Raw genomic sequence first — 20918 nt, forward strand, 5'->3', positions numbered from 1 at the left:
ATTTTCTTTAATTGTAATTTTTATGATTGATTATTGTCCAACCCACTTCACTTAGATAATCAAGCTGTAACAAATGTATTTCTCAGAAAATTAATGTTTGGGCATCTTGTGGCAGAGTCAACAAGGTGAATCTGCTACCGCCGGCCTACCCTGGAAGCCATCTCTCTGAAAGTCCCACCTATGCAGGAACAGGAAGTCACTGCGAAGAAACAGCTTCCAGAGTAGGCCAGCAGTACCAGGCTCATCTTGTTGCTGCTGCTGCTGCTGCCAGCTGCCCGAAGATTAAATTACAATGGCCAGCTGGGGAAGAGGTAGGAGAGGGAGTCAGGAGATACAGAGATCACGAGGAGAAGAAGCATCGGAGGTCAGAGGAGAGAGGGGGCTGGAGAAACAGATTGGGGAGTCGAGAGAGCTGGCTAATCCTAGACAGACTCCCCCATTTTTCAAAACTGTCTAGGCACCTGGAGAGTCCTCAAAAAATAGGACATAAAACTTCCCAATTGATCCTACAATTAAAATCCTAGGAGTCACCTTAGATCAACAACTGACATTCGAAGCCCACACCAACATCCTTATCAAAAAATGCTTCCACTTGCTATGGAAACTACGCACACTAAAACCACTCTTTGATTTCACATCATTTAGACTGTTGGCCCAGTCGCTGATCCTGAGCTCACTGGTTTACTGCAGCATAATCTACCTAGGGTCGCACAAAAAAACCATCAAGAAACTGAGGCTAATCCAGAACACGGCCATTCGACTAATCTTTGGCCTGAAAAAATCCGAACACATCACCCTATATTACAAGAAACTTCACTGGCTACCCATCGAGGCCAGAATATTCTTCAAATTCGGCTGCCTCTGCTACAAGACTCTCCTCGGCACCGTTCCCACCTACCTCCAGAAACACTTCATCCTACAGGACAAACTCCATTTCCCATGCAGAACACTCCTGTTTACATTCCCCTGCCCCAAAGGATGCCGATTCAAAAGATTCCTCAACAGGACTCTCGCCTTCCAAGCAGGGATATGGAACAACACCCTGGGCGTCCTATTCCTGAATTCACTAACATACCACACATTCAGAAAATCACTAAAAACACACTTATTCGACAAATTTATCTGAACCTCCAAAATGGTTCAACACCTACCTCTTCTTACACGTTCCCCCTCCCACCCCCTACGCTCCCCAACCACATAATTGCCCACTTACCCCTTCCCAATTCCAACGATGTTAACTCACTGTTATCAGCACCTCTTATTGTACACCATCTTGAACTGAAAGGTATGATGGGATATAAATAAAGCTATTATTATTATATCTGGATTTTTCCAGATGTCTGGTAACCTTTGATATATTCCAGTACTGCTTTGCCTGGCTCCTTTGAGCTTTATCGCGCTTGTGACTTCTCAAATATTTTTACACTATAGAGTGGCTGAGTCATTGACCTGCCTATGAAAAGGGTGAATTAGGCCAATAAAATCCTCTGTCACTTGCTAATATTTGCATAAAATTCAAATGTCGTTAGAGACTTATACCCCACTTCTGAGTTTTGGCCTTATTTTCTGTTTACACAGGTTACCCCTTTGTTTCTAACACAATTTATTCTACTAAGAAAAATATATGTTCATTAGGTCCTGGATTTATAGGACTAAGAGAAATTCAATTAAATGTTCAGTTTACATTGTGTTGTCAGTTTGTTTCTGATAGTTTTAAGGTAAAAATGTTTGCAAACTTGTTTAATAGGCATTTCTTATCTATTGGATATGCCCAGAATCACTTTGAAAAAGTGTTCCCCAGATAATTGAATAAAATATCTGAAACTTCTGTAGAACTGAAACCAGACTGAAATTGAGTCAAATTTAACTTAAGTTGACCCAGTTGTAGAAATCTACTGCCACTAACCAATCTCACAATTTGCATTTTATTATACTGCAACAGCAAGCATTTGCCAACAAATTAATCCATTTGTGTGTGTGTGGGGGTTTTTTTTCTATCAGCTCACTGCAAGGTCCCTCCTATTTCCTCCTCCTCCCCTTGGCCAGGACATCAAACCAAAACCAGCTTTTGTAAGTATATGGGACAAGCTGTTTAAACCTGTATTAAGATTTCTGGCATAGAGCCCTCCTTAGAAAGCAGCTTCTTCCATTTTGTTCATATGGAAAAAAATTGTATTGAATAAGATACTAAGGCAGGGACTTTGTAGCACTCTGAGTATAGGGAGGGCACGTTAATGCTGAGTATGAGTTAGGCAGGGCAATGCTAGTGGCTGGAGGACATCCCTCTCCAATGATGCAAACAGAATAAAGAGGAAATTCCCTACTGATACAGCCATAAGAACATACGAATAGCTAGTGATCCGCCTAGCCCAGCATCCTGCTTCCAGCAGTAATCAATCCGGATCACCAGTACCTGGCAGAATCCCAAAGAGCTCTTTAGAGAATGACTCATAGAAGATTGGATTTCCCTTCTCGCGAGCTGCTGTGACTAATTTTTTATGGTTTACCAACCCGTAAAGCTCAGTCCCATGAAATCTTGGCTCGTGTTGACACTCTTCATGAAGCACAGGGCTCCTTTTACTAAGGTGTGCTAGCAGTTTTAGCGCGGGGTTAGCGCACACTACATTGATGTGCGCGCTAGACGCTAACGCCCCCGTAGAGCTTGCGTTAGCATTTTCCACATAGCGCGCGCAACAATGTAGCGTGCGCTAAAAACGCTAGCGCACCTTAGTAAAAGGAGCCCACAGTCTGGTGTTGAGCAAGACTGGCTTTGGCATTAATCCAGTTGAAGAAGTATAACCACTCCACTTATCCACTTAACTATTTTGAGATCCGGTCTTACTGAAGACTACTGTGTGCTTTGCTGCACAGTGATGAACTTGATTATTTGGATTTTTATGATTATCAAAATTCTACATCAAGATTGTTACTATCTGGTCGGATTTTTTATTGACATTTATCACTTGGGATTTTAGCAGGGTATTGATTGTGTAGATGGTTGTAGTGTGCTCTATCTATTTATATAATAAAATTTGCAGAATTCAGTATTTATATAATAAAAATTTGTTAAATTTGCATGATAAATTATAAAGACTTCTTTATTGTGTACATTTGAAGCCCAAAGAGTAACAAGATTCTATGCTATTGATCCCAGGATAAGTATTGGCTTTCTCCATGTCTATCTGAATAACAGATCATGGATTTTCCCTCAAGGAACTCGTCTAAACCTTTTATTAAACCCAGGTACACTAACTGCTATTACCACATCCTCTGGTAACATCCTTTTATATCTGCTAACAAGTTCTGGTAATGAGTTTCAGAGCTTAACTATTCATTGGGTCACATAAAAGTGGACAATTGAGAGCAGAGGGTTGCTTACTGTTGACAGTAGCGTGGTACCCCCAAACCTCGGGCATTATTTTTCTAGCAGGTGCTCATCTCCCCACCTCTTTCATTGGTCCTGTATAAAGGAGTCTATTCCCTATATTAAACTGCAATCATACACTATTCTATTACAATGCAGTGATTTTCCACGGCCTCCCTGTATGCCTCCTTTATGAACTTCTCCAGCTCTCGGACTTCTTCCTCAATGGTGTCTTCTGTCTTGTTCTCTGCTTCCTCCGTCTGGACGTTCTCTGCATCTCTGTCTCCCTCCTCCCCTGCTTGAAGTGCCTCCAGTTCCAATATTCTGCCTGACTTGTTCTTCAGGCTCTCCAGTTCTCCGCATCGGGTGCATACGTAAGACCGCCTCCCAGAGGGGAGGTAATCATACATATGGCAGACGATGCAGAAAACTGGGTAGCTCAACATCTTGCTTCCGTCTTCTGCTTCCATTGCTGTCTGCTTGCCGGTCTGCTGCAGATGCCTTCTGGGTCTGCTGTGGTTGCACCTGCTCTTTTAACTGCTTTTTTCCCCTTTTGTTCTCTCTGCCTCTGCCTCTCTCTGTAACTGCTTTTCTCCTGCTCAGAGTCAGATCAACTCTGCTCCATTGGCCCCTCCCCTTTTAAGGTGGAGCTTCGGTGGTGGACGTCGGGGGGGTGGAGCTAACTCTCACCAATTCCCCTCTTGGTCTCCTGCCTCTGCTTCTCTCTCCTGCTCTTTTATCTGCTTTTTCCCCCTTTGGCTTCTCTCTCCCTCTGCCTCTCTCTGTAGCTGCTTTTCTCCTGTTCTCTCCTGCTCAGAACATACACTTATCTGATATTGGGTTTATTTAGATGCTAGCATTAAATGTAGCAGGTCTTTATTGCTCATGCAAACTCAGAACATACGTAGAACTAACTGATGTTTGAGTAAAGGAGGTGGCACTCACAAGCTTTTCTCAGGCAGCAGATCATCTGCTAATGTCAAACTTGCCCGACAAGCCCAATCAACCTTGTGACAGTCATACATTTAGTTATTCTAATGAATTTCTGTTTGATTTATGTTTGACATTGTAACCCAGAAATTCTTTCACTTATGTCTTTTATGTCAGCTACGTCCATAGCATGATGATAGCATTATCACCTTTTTAGTGCAAAATTATGTCGATTTTAAGGGAAAAATAGATTTTGGTAGTGCTTATATTCATTGGCTTTGAGCGATCCCAGGATGGGCCTAAAAATTGTACAAAAAATATTTTGTGATCAAGAACATACAAATTAATATGAAAAACTTCAATTGGTAAAGTTTCTCCAACTTTAGATTTTTCTGGCCAACTCTAATATCAGGGGCTTGGTTATGAAAGATAGAAGGATTGCTGATTGCTTTTAGTTTTAAATGTTGTACCCAGTTTCTGATTTTTAGGAATGTAGCTATGCTAAACCTAGTTGGCCAAATTTTGTCCAGCTATACAAGCAGTAGTAGTAATAATTAAAAAAAAAAATTGGCTGCTATATTTAGCCAAATTTTCTTTGAAAATAATAAACATTTCCTGGATTCCTCCTCTTTGATTCAGTCTTAATATTTTTACAGTATAACTCGTCTGAAGGACCACGCCCACCAAAGATAGGATATTCAAGTCCTCAGCATGTTGTGGTAAGTTTTCTGCTTGGTTGTTCTTCAAAAATGAAAACAACCAAAAAGCCCAGATCCACTTTTAGTAGGAAACATCATAGATAACTGCTATGACATTCTTAATTGCTAGAATACTGTATGTTATACTAACAATGGAAAAAATGGGGTCAAAGCATTATAATAGGAATCTTGCACTTTCCAAGGCTATCAAAGAACATCAAAGAAATTTCAGGAAGTCTTGCCAGAGATCTGTCCTGTCTTCAGTCTTCAAGGACTGAGCTTGGAGAGGCCTATGATAGAAGGATTTTCAGATGACCAAAAGACTGGAATATCCTGCAGAGCATGTGCTGAAAGTGTCAGAACCTTGTACAACATATGATACATGACTTAAAAAAATATCAAATTCACATCAACATCCAGCACACATCTTTAGGATTGTGAAACCTTCTGTCAACAATTTTGATATGCAGTCAAACATCTGTGGCTTTAGTGGGCAGTCAACATCTTTGACAATCCTCCAGATAAGGCTACAAAATTAGTCTTAGTTTAGAACAAGGATGTACCTAATAGAGCATGTGAATTGTCACAAAGGAGCAAATAGGATGTTGATTTAAATACTATCAAGACAAGAAATAGCATATGCTAAAATTAAGAAAATATAAGAACTGATACAGCCCAAATTTGGCAAATTTCTGTTCTCTGAGGACAAGTAGGCATAATATTCTCACATGTGGGTAACATCATCCATGGAATCCAGTACAGACACTACCAAGTGAACTGTCACTTTTAGGCAGTGTCCATACTGTGCATGTGCTGGTGCTTTCCCACCCAATGTCATTTGTGAGACCATCAGTTCTTCATTTTCTGTGGAGCTAAGAAGCTATGAAGTACCTAATTGAAGTGAAATATGTTTAAAACCCCGCACAAATTGGCACTTGGACAACCTAAAAGACAGGTTGTCCAAGTGCCAATAATCGAAACAGGTTTTAGTTATATCTAGAGGCATCTTAGGCCTCTTGATTGCCGCTGTGCATCCACAATGAAAAGGGGTGTTTTTCAAGGAGTGGTTAGGGTGGGAGATGGGCAGGATGTAGGCCAACCAAACTTAGTCATCCTGCGAAAATAATCAAAAGTTTGATGAGGTTGCCTGGACGGAACTTATACGTTTTGACTTAGACAAAGTCAAAACAGGTATAAGTTCCGATCAGGTTGCCGCTGAGCTGATCATGGCAATCAGTTTAGTGGCCCAGGCAATCCCCCTCCCCCCCTGCAAAGACTATTGGCAAGAGGGATGCCCAGTCCCTCCTGCCAGATAGCCCCGAAGCCACCCGCAACGATTGCCGGCAGGAGAGATGCCCAATCTCTCCTGCCCCCCCACGGGAACTTCTGAATGATCATTGGCAGAAGAGATGTCCAATCTCTCCTGATGGACACCCCCAGACCTCTGAATGATCGACAGCAGGAGTGATGCCCAATCTCTCCTGCCAGACACCCCCTACCCCCAGTTCACCAGCAGGAGGGATGCCCAGTCCCTCCTGCCAGACCCTCCCCCCCCAATGTAGCCTACCCAGACCCCCCAAGGCCACCCCCACCAGATCTTTGACTCATTTCTCTCCTCCTCCGCTCATATTCAACAAACCACTGAAACCTGTCACTTCCTCCTCTATAATATTACCAAATTCCAACCTCTCCTGTCCGAGCACACTACCAAAACCCCTATCCAGGCTCTCATCATCTCACACTTAGACTATTTCAATGTACTTCTCTCAGGTCTCTCGCTCATCCATCGCTCCACCTTCAATCTGTTCAAAATGCTGCTTCATGACTCATATTCCATGAGAGCTGCCATATTCACATTACCCCTCTCCTCAAATCACTTCATTGGCTTCCCATCTGTTTCCGAATACAGTTCAAATTCCTCTTACTGACTTACAACTGTTTTTCAGTTTCATAGTTTATTTAAAATTTGAATACACACCTATCAAAATTCTAGGCGAGAGTACACTATTAATAAAAATAAAGGGTACAATAATTTAAAACAAAGACATCTACAGACTAAGGACAAATCATAGTGATTGTAGCTTCTTAATATCTCTTCTCACTTATTTCCCCCATACTCCCCCCCCGTAAACTCCATTCATCGGGTAAGTCCCTTTTATCTGTACCCTTCTCCTCCACTGCCAACTCCAGACTCTGTCCCTTCTTTCTTGCCACACTGTATATATGGAGCAGGCTGCCAGAGTCAATAAGTCATGCTCTGTCTCTAGTAGTATTCAAATCCAAGCTAAAAGCCCACTTTTTTGAAACTCCTTTCAACTCTTAACTTCCATTCACTCAAGATACCTATACCCATTGTATCATTCTTTCTACCAGAAACTCCCTAACCCTGAGATGTCCTGTCTGTCCAAATTAAACTGCAAGCTCTTTTGAGAAGGGACTGCCTATTGAATGTTAAACGTACAGCACTAAAGAAAACATAAATAGTAGTAGTTGTAGGGTGCTCATCTGGACGGCCTCCACACTCAAGGAGTATGGTCTCACTATGAGCAACCCCTCCATATCAGTCTTCTAGAACTGCGAACAATAGGCAATGCTCTCAAAACATTCCAGGACCATCTCTTCTAACAGATAATCCTTGTCCATGCATACAATCAAGTTGCCATGTTCTGTCTGAACCAACAAGGAGAAATGGGATCTCATCCCCTTTGCATGGAAGCAATTGAGATTTGGAGTTGGGCAACTGCTCACTGCGTATGTTTATGTGTAGTTATATACCGCTCTTCGATTCAAACATCAGTGAGGTATACATCAATTAAAGAAGGAAAGGAACACCAAATAATCATGATACAAGGACAAAAAGAAAAATAAATTATTTAGTTGCTGTGTTGAGAGGTGCCTAATTGAAAATTAAAAACTAAAAACTAAATCGTTAAAAGCATACTAAAATCAGAGTGGTTTACTTAGCAGGTAAGCAGAATGTCTTGACAGACAAATTGAGCACACTCCTTCAGACTCACAAATGGTCTCTCAGCACAACCATCCTATATCTTCTCCAAATGGGGAACGCTTGTCATAGATCTATATGCTTCCCCCCAAACAACAAATTTCCACAATTTTGTTCCATACTTTATACCCTCAATTGCATTGCATGGGATGCCTTCCTCATTCATTGGGGGGACAGATTCCTCTACACATTTCATCTATCTGTACATCCCTTGGTAGCCCATTTCATGAAAGGTCTATTCCACACAAAACCACCTATCAAGCCTTCACCTGTTGCTAGGAATCTTAGCATGGTACTATCTGCTCTTATGACGTCTCCCTTTGAGCCGCTTGCAACTTCCTCTCTCTCAAACTTCTCACATGGTAAGTTGGTTTCCTCATTGCCTTAAACTCTGCATGCCATGTGAGTGAACTTCAAGTTCTTGTGTCCACCTTTAAATACTTTGGGTCACATGAGTCTGACTATCCCAGAAACAACAACAAAGGTGACCAATTGGTGTTCAGTCTCTTTTTATTGTAATTGACTTGACACGATCATGTTTCAGCCCAAAGGGGCCTGCCTCAGGAGTCTCGTAATCTGATCGTGATAGGTAAAACATACAATGTCACAACATTCTTTCACTCATTGGGATGAGTACCACTCATTTTGAAACCAGCGTGTACTGGTGACTGCTACTTGGAGGACCAGCGTGTACTCCTATCCGTGCCAAAGTTCAAGTAACTCGTAAGATGTGCCACTTTGGCACAGATAGGAGTACATGCTGGTCCTCCAAACAGCAGTCAGCAGTACACGCTGGTTTCACAATGAGCAGTACTCATCATAATGAGTGAAAGAATGTTGTGAAATTGTACGTTTTACCTATCACAATCAAATTACGAGACTCCTGATGCAAGCCCCTTTGGGCCAAAACACGATCGTGTCGAGTCAATTACAATAAAAAGAGACTAAACACCAATTGGTCACCTTTGTTGTTGTTTCTGGCTGTTCACTGGTGTGAATGCAGATTCTCCTGTTTTTTTTTCAAAGTTCTTTTATATATACGCACTATAGACATAGCTGCTTGTACTCCCAATGGAGTATAAATATTTTTCTAGCAAAGACATTGTACGGTGTTACTTTCACAGAAAGGTCTTCATAATGATATGGAGAATTTGTTTTTGTTCTAGTTTGTTGCCGCAATGACTGTTAAATATATATACCGTATTTTCACTCATATACCATGCACCTGTGTAAAATGCGCACACGGGTATAGCACGCGGGAAACTGTAATTTATATAAAGAAATTTTTATATACCGCGCACACCCGTATACCGTGCATGCTGCCCCGACTCTCCCATCGCCGCCCGACTCTCTTTTCGCCCGCCCCGACGCTCCTCTGGCCGCCCCGACTCTCTTTTCACCGCCCCAACTCTCCTCTGGCCGTCCCGACTCTCCTCTCCCCCTTGAAGTCCTGTCCCCCCTTGAAGTCCTGTCCCCACCCTGAAAGCCTGATGCCCCCCCGACATCCGATTCACCCCCCCACAGGACCGCTCGCACCCCCACCCCAAAGGACCGCTCGCACTCGCACTCGCACCCCCACCCCAAAGGACCGCTCGCACCCCCACAGCCTCCCCACCCCCCCATCATGGAGAAGTTGCCTATCGTTGTCCTGCTGCTTCCTCTGCCGGCGGTCCCACCCCTTCTATGAGTCTTGCGTCTGCGCTGCTTCCTCTTCTGGCGGTCCCGCCCTTTCTCTGACATCAGAGAAAGGGCGGGACCGCCGGAAGAGGAAGCAGCGCAGATGCAGGGCTCAGAGAAGGGGCGGGACCGCCGGCAGAGGAAGCAGCAGGACAACGGTAGGCAGCTTCTGCATGATGGGGGGTGGTGGGGAGGCTGTGGGGGTGCGAGCGGTCCTTCAGGGTGGGGGTGCGAGTGCGAGCAGTCCTTCGGGGTGGGCTGCGAGCGGTCCTGCAGGGTGAATCGGACGTCGGGGGGGAACTATGTAAAAAAAAATTTGTACAACATGCTCACGAATATAACGCACATGGTTATACTCGGTTTGTAAAATCGTGTATAACGCGCGCGTTATATGCATGAAAATACGGTACTTGTCCACTCTGCCATCTAATGAGGACATCTGAAAGCGGCTACTTGGTCCTCAATCCATATCTTTACTTCTCACTATTGTTTAGAACAAAACTCCAGAAGAGACAGTCAGTTTGGACAAGCAGTTCTGCAGAATCTTTTTACTTCTTGAGCATCAACTTTCCCTCCAACCCTTTTGGTTTTGCCAGGTTCATGTTTATATATCCATTATCCTCATGCAGAGTTTGATCCTGGCAGCTTTGGAGTCCCACAGGTGAGAATATTATGCCTGCTTGTCCTTGGAGAAAGTAAAAATGCTTACCTGTAGAATTTGTTCTCCAAGGACAGCAGGATATATTCTCACCACCCGCCCACATACCCTAGTTGGCTTCATAGTTTTGTTAGTGAACTGATGGTTCTGTGAGCTGACATCAGGCAGGAAAGCACATGCACAATATGGGCTCTGGCTAAAGATTTAAAGTGACAGTGCCACTTGGTAGTGTCTGTATCGGGATCTGTGAATGAAGTCACCCACATGTGAGAATACATGTCTTCTTTCCTCATAAAACACCTGCTATAGATTAATAACTTTGCTTTATTTAGCATGTCCACCTTACATTGCACGGGGTATTACAATAAAACTTTCCTGTGACTTTGTATTATAATATTCTCCCTTTCACACAAGCTGCTTATGCTTCATCAACTAACATAAAACATAGTTATATATTAATAACAATAATAAATATATATTTTTTTAAATATTTAATTATACTTTTATACATAAAAATATATATTTATTATTGTTATTTATATATATATATATATATATATATATATATAACTATATTTTAAGTTAGTTGATGAAGCATAAGAAGCCTGTGTGAAAGGGAGAATATTATTTAGTTATTATGGCCAGTTCTATTGAATACAGTTGTGGTTATCATGTTTGGGGGGCCTGAAAAATGTGTATTTATTGGATGATATTTTATGTAAAAAGATATTTTGCACTGAATACTTTCTCTTTTGAGTGTGGGTGCTCTGCACCCATCCCAAGGTCCATTAATATCTCAGTTTACAACTAAGGGATACCTTGTGTGATTGACCCAGCCTTTACAACTTTACACTGTCACCTGCCCTTTGCCAGTAATGAAGAACTCTACAATCCTTTGTGTTTCTTTCACAGACATCACCAGGAGTAGAACTCAATAGCATTTCAGCCATCTTTGAAAATCCACCAAAGGTAAGCCTGGAAAGGTAAAAGTTGGCTCTTCTAGCCACCATGCATATTTTGGCAATATGTGTGCCATTGATATAAATACACTAGCAAAACAGCAGAAATCCCCTGCTGGGAAAGAAAAGTTTACCTGGCCACTTAAAAATGAGTTCATGCTAAATGCAGATCACTGGCCAAGAAAGGGTGTTTCTCTGACTACATTGCAGTGCACCATGCTGAAACTCATCCACTAACTAAATATAGCAAAGACGTCCACAGAAAATCACCCTAGAGCAGGTTCCCCAAACTTGTCAGAGGGTACAAACTTGTCAGAGGCGTACCTAGCAAATGTGACACCCGGGGCCCATCATTGTTTTGGCACCCCCCTCCCATCTGTATGAAAAACATGATTTTTAGTAACAAGCCACATGCCACACGAGTACCTAGGAAAAGGCAGCATCTTACATATTGCAATGAGCAGGATATCAATACACCCATTGTAAAACTAAACAAGCCAGACTAGTACAGATCAATCCTACACCGTCAATCCTAACAGAAAACCATGTCTTTCAAACACACAGAACACAGAAAACACCTTCGCCTTTTATAAAACTGTATTGCAATTTATAAAACTGTATTGCAATTGTAGTGTGGATTTTAACCACAGTGGTAACAGCTCTGACACTCATAGAATTCTGAGCATCAGAGCTGCTACCACCACGGCTGGCGCTAAAAAACACTCCACAGTTTTGTAAAAGGGGGGATAAAATAGAAATACTTAGACAAAGGTTAAATTGAACCAGCAAGAAGCTGGACTCTGCATACAATGCAATACCACAGAAACAGTGACATGTCTCCTAAAGCATTAAATAAATAGAAAATTTTTGTTCTACCTTTGTCTTCTCTGGTTTCTGCTTTCCTTATCTTCTTGTTACTGTCTTCCTTCCATCCACTGTCTGCCATCTCTCTGCCTCTCCCTATATGGCATCTTCTTTCCTTCTATGCCCCTTCCAGAAACTGTATGCATCCCCCTTCCATCTCTCCTTTCACCCCCATTGGTCTGGCATCTCTCTCCTCTCCTTCCCTCTCCCACACCTCTCTTCTGCAATCCCTTTCTTCCCTCATTTTCCTTTTCATTTTATTTTCTGCATCCATCTAGATTACGTTCTTACTACCCTCTCATCAATTTCTTTTTTACTGTCTACCTACAGCTCGCCACCTCTTTCCCTCACCCCCTCCAGTATTTCCTTATCTCAATCCTTTTCCCCCATCATCTGCCCTCTTCTCTCTCCCCACTTCCATCATCTGCCCCTTCCCCCTACTTCCATCATCTGCCCTCTTCTATATCCCCTTTCTCCCCATTTCCATCATCTGCCCCCTTCTCTCAATCTCTCCATCCACCACAGGCCCATCTTTCTCCCTTCCTCACTTTTCCGATTTTGGCAACAAGATCTGCAATCCCCCCACCCCTGCGATGACACTTAAGATCGGCAACTGGCCTTCTTCTACCCCTGGCATCAACAGAACTTTAGATCGGCAACGTGGTGCTCAGTCAAAAGCGGAAACAGGAAGCTGAGTCAGAGGGAAGCTTTTGACGTGAGCACTAGAGAATGACACGGGGAAAAATCTGTCCCCGTCACTGCACCGTCCCCTTCACCGCCCCGTCACCGTCCCCGCAGCATCCATACAAGCCTCAGTACTGCAATATTTAGCTTATTCCTTCCTTATAAATCAAAGTTCTGGCTGCTGAACTGGAAAAAAAGATGTTCAGCTGGCAGGGCTTTGTTTATAAATTTTTATCAACACAACTAATATACTACTTTATCCTAAAGCAATAAAAAAAAAAAAAAAGAAATATAATTTTTTTCTACCTTTGTTGCCTGGTTTCTGTTTTCCTCATGTTCTCATTCAATTCCTTCCATCCATCGTCTCTCTTCGTCTTCCATTTGCTCTGTTACTGTGCCCCCCCCCCCCGTCTTCCCCATGTCCTGTCAGTGTCCTTCTCCCCTCTCTGTCTTTCCCATGTCCTTTCAGCGTCCTTCTCCACCCCTCTGTCTTCCCCATGTGCTTTCAGCATCCTTCTCCCCCCTCTGTTTTACCCATTTCCTTTAAGCGTCTTTTCCTCTCCACTCCACCTTTCCTCCCTTTCTCCCTCTCTGCCCCTTACCTTCGTGGCGCTTCTCCCCCGTCCGCCCAACCGACCAACAACAGGCCCGGTCCGCCAAACCTCCCTGCCCTGTGGCTGTGAGTCTAAATTACCTTCTTACAGCAGACGGAGCATTGTAGTTGCATATGGCTGTCGTAAAGGTCGTCTCAGATGCAACTTCTGGTTTGGGAAAAAACTTTCTGTTTGGAAAAAAAAAATTGCAAGGTGAGTTGTCTTTTTACCCTCCTTCAGCGGGCCCCCCTGACAGTTTCGGGCCTTAGGCACGTGTCTACTGGGCCTACCTATTAATCTGGCCCTGGGCAACAGGAAGATTGAAGTGGGCCAAAGTATAGAAGGCAATACTAGGTTTAAGCAAACTCAATCACACACTTGTTCCTGTAGTTGTTGTACTATTCCTTTATTCAAAACAGCAAGACATCTACTGTTGCTGGGGATAGCAGTTCCCGTTGGCTGTCCTTTGCGTGATCAGTATCTATTCTGTATACAAATTCAAACCATTTTTTTTTTTTGTTTTTCTAAAGCCTCCCAAGAAGCCAACCACAGCACCACCCCCAACTCCTGCTTTGAAATCAGAGTTCCAGCAGCCTCAGGAAAATTCTGTAAGTTAATATAGAGTCTTATATTTAAAATAAAAAATAAAAAACCCTGACCCCCCCCAATTCTGTAAATGGCATCTAAAGTAGTACGGATACACTGGTGCGTGTAGCTGATGACCACGCACACTTAATTGATTGGCCTAATTGGCTCTGCTGATTGGCAAATTAACACCCCATAGTCAACGCTAATTGGGACTAATTAAAAGTTATAAGCACCATTTGGAAAATGTGATTCTATACACAGTATGCACCAGTTGCAAATGCACAAATTTGAAAAGAGATCTTGACCAGGGGCAGATCATGGGTATTCCTAAAAGTTAGGTATATTGTTGTAGAACACGCCCATTGCATGCATAACTTTGTTGCAGGCATTTAGGCCTGGTTTTATCTGGCCTAAATGGTTGTGCTTGTTTTGTGTCACACAACGGCACTAAGCGCGATTCCATAAAAGGTGCACGTATCTTACAAAAACGTGCTAAGCATTATTCTTGTCAGCCCTGAGTGAGCAAGTTATTCAAATATCTTTTATATGGATATTCAGTAGAATTTGATAAGTCTGCATCTGAATTGATGTTTTAGTCACAGATAATCCTAGGTAGACAGAGGCCCATTCATTTTGGGTCTAGGCCTACCCAGCAGCAGCGCATTTTGTTGGTGCTGCTGGCAGGGATCCCCAAATGTTGTCAGCTGAAGATATCCTCTGAAGAGCTCCCTGGGCTGTTGGTGGTGTATTTCTAGCCGCTGACACTGGTGTCCCTCCCCATGTATGCTCAGTTCAGGAAATTTTGCCTTACTATGACAGACTGATGGTCCATCTAGCCCAGTATCCTGCTTCCAGCAGTGGCCAATCCTCATCACAGGTGCCCAAGATCTCAGAGCAGCAAGATTCCATGCTAACATCTCAGGGATAAATAGCGGCTTTCCTTGTATCTATCTAAATCTAAATCTAAACCTTAGGTTTGTATACTGCATCATCTCTACATTTGTAAAGCTCGACACAGTTAACAAGAGTTAGGGTAGAAAGGAACTCCAGTGGAGGGAAGAGGCAAAATGAAGAGAAAATTTAGAAGACTAGAATAACCAGAGAGGGAGGAGGAGTTACATTTTTGAGAATAACCAGGTTTTCAGATGTTTACGGAAGAGTTGGAGGGAGCTCAGATTCCTAAGAGGGGAGGTAAGGTTGTTCCAGAGCAGGTTATGGATTTTTCCTCCAGGGACTTGTTCAACCCCTTTTTAAATCCAGATACACTAACTGCTTTTACCACATCCTCTGGCAATGCGTTCCAGAGAAAAATTATTCATTGAGTGAAAATATATTTTCTCCTATCTGTTTATGTGATATGATTTAAACATATTTTAATTTGCTTGTAAGCCACACTGACCATCTTTGAGATGAGAACACGGTCTCTGCCATAGTGACAATTATTACATTTTGGTAGGAGCATAAATAGTAGTTGTCATCACAGGAAGTGGCTTAATATTTTCTAAGCAGCATTATCCCTCAGATTCTGTATAGATCGCCAAATTTAGGCTCAGATCCCAGATCCATGCCTAAACTAATTAAACAGCTAGGCATTAACAATCAATATCTGATAACAATTGCCCTATTCCAGTGTTTCTCAACTTGGTCCTGGAGTAACCCTTTACCACAGATTTTCAGAATATCCACATTGAATATGCATAAACTTGATTTGCATACACTGCCTCCATTATATGCAAGTTTCTTTCATGCATATTCATTTGTGGATATCCTGAAAACCTGTCTGGCAAGGGGGTATTCCAGGGCCGAGTTGAGAAACACTGCTCTATTCTATAACATGTGTGCTTAAATTTCATAGCACAACTCAAAATAGGGTGTGGCTTGATTTAATCTAATCTAATCTTTGATTTTTTATAACGATTCATCCCAACAGGAGGGCTTGACTCGGTTAACAAAATATTAATAAAATTATACAGGATTTTAGAACAGAAACTATATCTTTTAGGCCAGAATTTTAACTTTTATGATCTTTTATGATGATTGAATAGAATACCTGTATTAATTAGAAGCAAGCATTTACCCCAGCTTTTGGCAGGCATAAATGCTTCTGACTAGGGTTGCCAGATTTTCCAATTGGAAAATCTGGACCCCCCTAGACCCACCCCCAGGCACCCCCAGTCCTGCCCTAGTCCCGCTCTCCGCTGCCTGCTCTTGTCGGGCAGGGAGGAAGTCCGCGCATACACGGCTGCAACGCGATGACTTGACACGTGTGCATGTGCGGACTTCCTCCCTGCCTGACGTAATTTGAGGAGGCTTTTCAAACCCGGACAAAGTGCCGGGTTTTAAATAGCCATCTGGACCCCCGGACATGTCTGGGGAAATCCGGACGTCTGGAAACCCTACTTTTGACCAAAGTTAGGTGTGAGAGGCTCATCAAACTCGTAGACTGTAAAGGTCGTGCCTTGCAGTCTGCCCTTTACAGAATAATATCCTAGTGCAATTCATAATGGATCTTAACTTTGGGCATCATTTACTGAGTCTGGCCCTATATATTTAATAAAGAAAGGTGATATATCAAATTCCATCCCTTTTCCCTTTCCCTAACATGAGTTGTAATGAATGGTTATAATTAACAGAAGGTCCTCCTTCTAAAGGGTGTTAAACCCTAATGCACTGAGCGTAAGGAAGACATGTTACTGAGCGTAAGGAAGACATATTAAAACGTTTTAAGGTATTTTGCCTGTTTGTGCACCCTAAACGCACATTAACAATTTAAAAATATATATTTTTTAAGAGGGGGTATATCAAGGGCAAAGTGTTATCCAGCTAGTGGGTTCATATAGCATGCACTAGGGCCCGGATTCTGTAACCAGTGCCGTTGTCGGTGGCCACCTTAAAATTAGTCGCCGATCACATGTCAATCACGCGACTGAATCGCACCTCCAGGAAAAGTAGGCACCAGAAATCTATGCTAGAGCCTTTTATAAAGAAATAAAAATTTTATAAAGAAATAAAAATTAAAAAATAGAATGGTTCCATAGTGCTCAAGAAAACAGTTAATGTAGCACATTAATAGTTAACTTATCTTAAATGCTATATTAAACACCTAATATAGAAATTCCTATTAGGAGGTGTGGCATGGGCAGGGACTGTACCATGCAATTAACATAGGGGTGTTAACCTGCATTAATTGCTAACATGGTAGATAACATGGAATACAGTTAGTTACACTGTTCCATATTATCAGCTATGCTTTTAACACAACAGTACTGAGCATTGCTCTATAATAACTGCATAACTGTCTTCCTCAAAGTTCTGGGAAACTCTGCAACAGTTAAAGCAGAAGTTATGCACTAAACGCTCCTTAACTTTAGCTGTTAAAGTATATTATATATTATTTTTAATTCTATTTAGTACACATGCCAAAATACAAAATTGTTTAATATATTTATAACAAGGTACCATTGCAGAATCCATATAGATTATGGTACCTCAAAATCTGAAAATGTAGACTGGGTAAAAGTGGTTTTCTCACTTCTGGAGATGAGAGGACAGTGGTGCTCCCTTCCCCCTCATTCCAAAGCAGATACCACATGCTGATCAGTCAGTCATTGCATCCTAATCACAATGGGGACCATTTTCACTATAACCAGCCATTGTAATGCTGCTTACAAGCTGATGCAAAGGGGTATACGCATGACTTTTTTTCACCAAAGTATTTTATTGTAAAATAGTAGAGGAAATCTGGTTGCACCTAATAGGTAGGGTTACCATATGGCTCCAGAAAAAAAGAGGACGGATTGAGACATCCAGGTTTTACTTCCATTGCTTTCAACGGAAGTAAAACCCTGATGTCTCAATCTACCTCCTTTTTCTGGACCCAAGAAAAACCTATGATTTGCCAAAATATATATATCAATCCAAAAAACAGTTGGCAACTAAATTTTAATCATACTCAGAACAAAAACTGGCGTCTATATTGAGCCACAATACCATTATTAATATAAAGACTTCAGTACTGTTTAAATCGAACGCATCGTTTTTAAGTTTTTTACCCTGGGCAAACAATTCATAGGAGATTAGCACCAGACTATTTGCCTAAATAAGTTCTATCCCGTACATCATTAAGTCTTGTTTATTTGCAATTATTTTAAATATTGATAATAAAATATCTGTGGCAAAAAAACTTTTTGCTCAAAAAGATACACGGGCTCCTTTTACTAAGCTGTAATAGCATTTTTAGCATGTGCAGAATTTCCGCGCGTGTTAAACCCACGCTATGCGGCTAGAACTAACACCAGCTCAATGCTGGCATTAGCGTCTAGCGCATGCGGTAATTTAGCACGTGCTTAGCGTGCGCTAAAACCACTATCGCAGCTTAGTAAAAGGAGCCCACAGTGTTGCTTCAGTGAGAAGGAAATAAATGAAGGTATAAAGCCCCAAATTGTTCAATGATTTGCTTCAATAATTTACTTAATGTGAAAAAAATCACTGAAATAAATGTGGTCTAATGAAATGTTGTGACCATAAGACCGATCCAACTTATCTGAATCCCAAAGGGATACTGTCAAAGCCCCTTTTTCTGGAGCCATATTGTAACCCTATTAATAGGTGATCTGGTGAATTTCATGGCAGCTGAGAAACCTAGGACAATGTAACATGTCTATTAGGGTGAATGATATTAATAAGCATTTCATTGTGTTACAGGAACCAAAACCTCCACCTGTTCCCAAAGGGAAGCCAGTGTTGCCAACACCTCCTCCCCAGGTACGGTTCTTCACTTCATTCAGTATAACAGCTATTATAACTCAGGTGTCCATCTCGGCTTACTACAAAAACCTAACCTATGATGGTGCACTAGAACAGAACTTCTCAACCCAGTCCTCAGGGCACACCTAACCAGTTGAGTTTTCAGGATATCCACAATGAATATATGGGAGAGATTTACATACTGCGGTAGCAATGCAGGCTAATCTCTCTCATTCAATAATCATACTACTACTACTACTACTACTACTAAATTTATATAGTGCTAAGAGATGTATGCAGTGCTGTAAGCATTATTTTCATGTACTTTTCTGTCCCTAGTAGGCTCACATGCTGAGTTTTCTACCTGGGACAATAGAGGGTTAAGTGACTTGCCAAAGATCTCAAGGAGCTGCAGTGGGAATTGAACCCATTTCTTCCAGATCTCTGCCCACTGCAGTGACTTTTTCTTAGAATCTAATTGATTCAACTTCATTTTGGTAGGCCAGTTTATGTTTAGGTTACTAATATGAAAAGATGAATGTGGATATGTTGGGGAATAGCAAAATATTTAAATTGGTATGGGGGCCGTTGACATCTTTTGTTAATTCAACATAATTGTTTTTATTTAATTTACTGTTTATTTTTATATATATCCAGGATGGAGTGGGTGGGTGGAGGGATATCTTTTTGGTTTATTTCTTGATTGAATTGTTGGAAGAAAGGGGAGGGACATTTTTCTTCTGTAATGTTATTTTTGGATTTTAAGTGCTTATGTATTAGTCTTGAAAATTAATAAAGATTTATTTAAAAAAAAAGAATCGAATGGATTACAAGGTCCGAGGCAACATGGCTTTACTAAAGGTAAATCAAGCCAAATAAATCTGATTGAATTCTTTGACTGGGTGACCAGAAGATATGAAGTGGTCCAGAGGAAGGTGACAGAAATGGTAAAGGGTTTGTGCCAAAAGAAATACAAGAAGAGACTGGAAGAACTGAATATGTATACTCTGGCGGAGAGAAGTGACAGTGGAGATATAATACAGACATTTAAATACTTGGAAAAATAAATGAGGTTCTTACTTTGATATTTATTCAGTAGATAGGGATGGTTTGCTGAACCATAGTGCTGTCCATGACTGCTCACAAGCATACTGCAGATGTCAATCACAGCTTTTCAGTTCCTCCTCCTTCTCCCCGGTCTCTGCTGCCCTATTCATACCAAAGCTGGTGACAGAGGAAGACAGGAGAAGAAAGGGTAAGGGAAATTCCTCAAAATTAGGTTTCTGATCTGCTCAAATGGATTTTAAAAACAATCATTGAATCATCAGAGGTTAAAATATTAACAAGCCTCAGGGAAGAAAGTAAGAATGTAAGAGGAATGTAAGAAAATACAAGTTAAACAAGAACATAACAGCCTGGACATTTATGGAGCTCTACATTCCTCCCTTTCAATCATACACAGAGACTCTTCATAATCCAGTAGTCTGACTGACAGGAAAAATCCTAGTTGTGGAGCTGACCATTAAGATTAAATCAGAAAACAGGCACATGCAGAAGGAAGAATTGAAGGGAGCAGCAGAGATCTGGGAGAAGGAGAAAGAGGAGGAGCTGAAAGCTATGATTGACATCTTCTACAGTATGCTAGCGAGCTGGCATGGACAACCCTATAGCTCAGCATACCATCCCTATTGCACTGGAAGGTGTTAATATGGAACCAAATCTTTTCCAGAGAAAGGAAATTTGTAAAACTAGAGGGCATAAATTGAGGTTACAGGGTGATAGACTTAGGAGTAATGTTAGGAAATTCTTTTTCACAGAGAGGGTGGTTGATGCCTAGAATGTCCTCCCTAGGGAGGTGATGGAGAGGAAAATGATTATGGAAGTCCACAAAGCATGGGATAAATACAGAGGATCTCTAATTAGAAAATGAATGGTATAAATTGAAGAACTAAGGTCGGTACTGGGCAGACTTGTATGGTCTGTGTCTCATATATGGTGATTCGGTATAGGATGGGCTGGGGAGGGCATTGATAGGAACTCCAGCAACTTGAAACATGAGGATGTTGCTGGGCAGACTATACTGTATGGATACCACAAACGATGAGATGATTGGCTAGGCTAGAGTGAGCTTTGACGGCAACTCCAGAAGTTAG

The 20918-nt window shown here is 41.7% G+C and overlaps 1 protein-coding gene across 1 annotated transcript in view; it reads left to right on the forward strand.

Moving 5' to 3' along the window:
• Positions 1 to 20918, forward strand: part of LOC117362637 (zinc metalloproteinase-disintegrin-like VLAIP-A) — a 173284-nt gene that overhangs the window by 149659 nt on the left and 2707 nt on the right. Inside the window, exons 21-25 of the mRNA XM_033949347.1 lie at positions 2002 to 2070; positions 4951 to 5013; positions 11244 to 11300; positions 13962 to 14039; positions 18724 to 18783. Of these exons, the coding sequence (XP_033805238.1) occupies positions 2002 to 2070; positions 4951 to 5013; positions 11244 to 11300; positions 13962 to 14039; positions 18724 to 18783 (327 nt within the window). The remainder of the gene's footprint in view (positions 1 to 2001; positions 2071 to 4950; positions 5014 to 11243; positions 11301 to 13961; positions 14040 to 18723; positions 18784 to 20918) is intronic.

Source organism: Geotrypetes seraphini, chromosome 6, assembly GCF_902459505.1.
Source record: "Geotrypetes seraphini chromosome 6, aGeoSer1.1, whole genome shotgun sequence".
Lineage (NCBI taxonomy): Eukaryota > Metazoa > Chordata > Amphibia > Gymnophiona > Dermophiidae > Geotrypetes > Geotrypetes seraphini.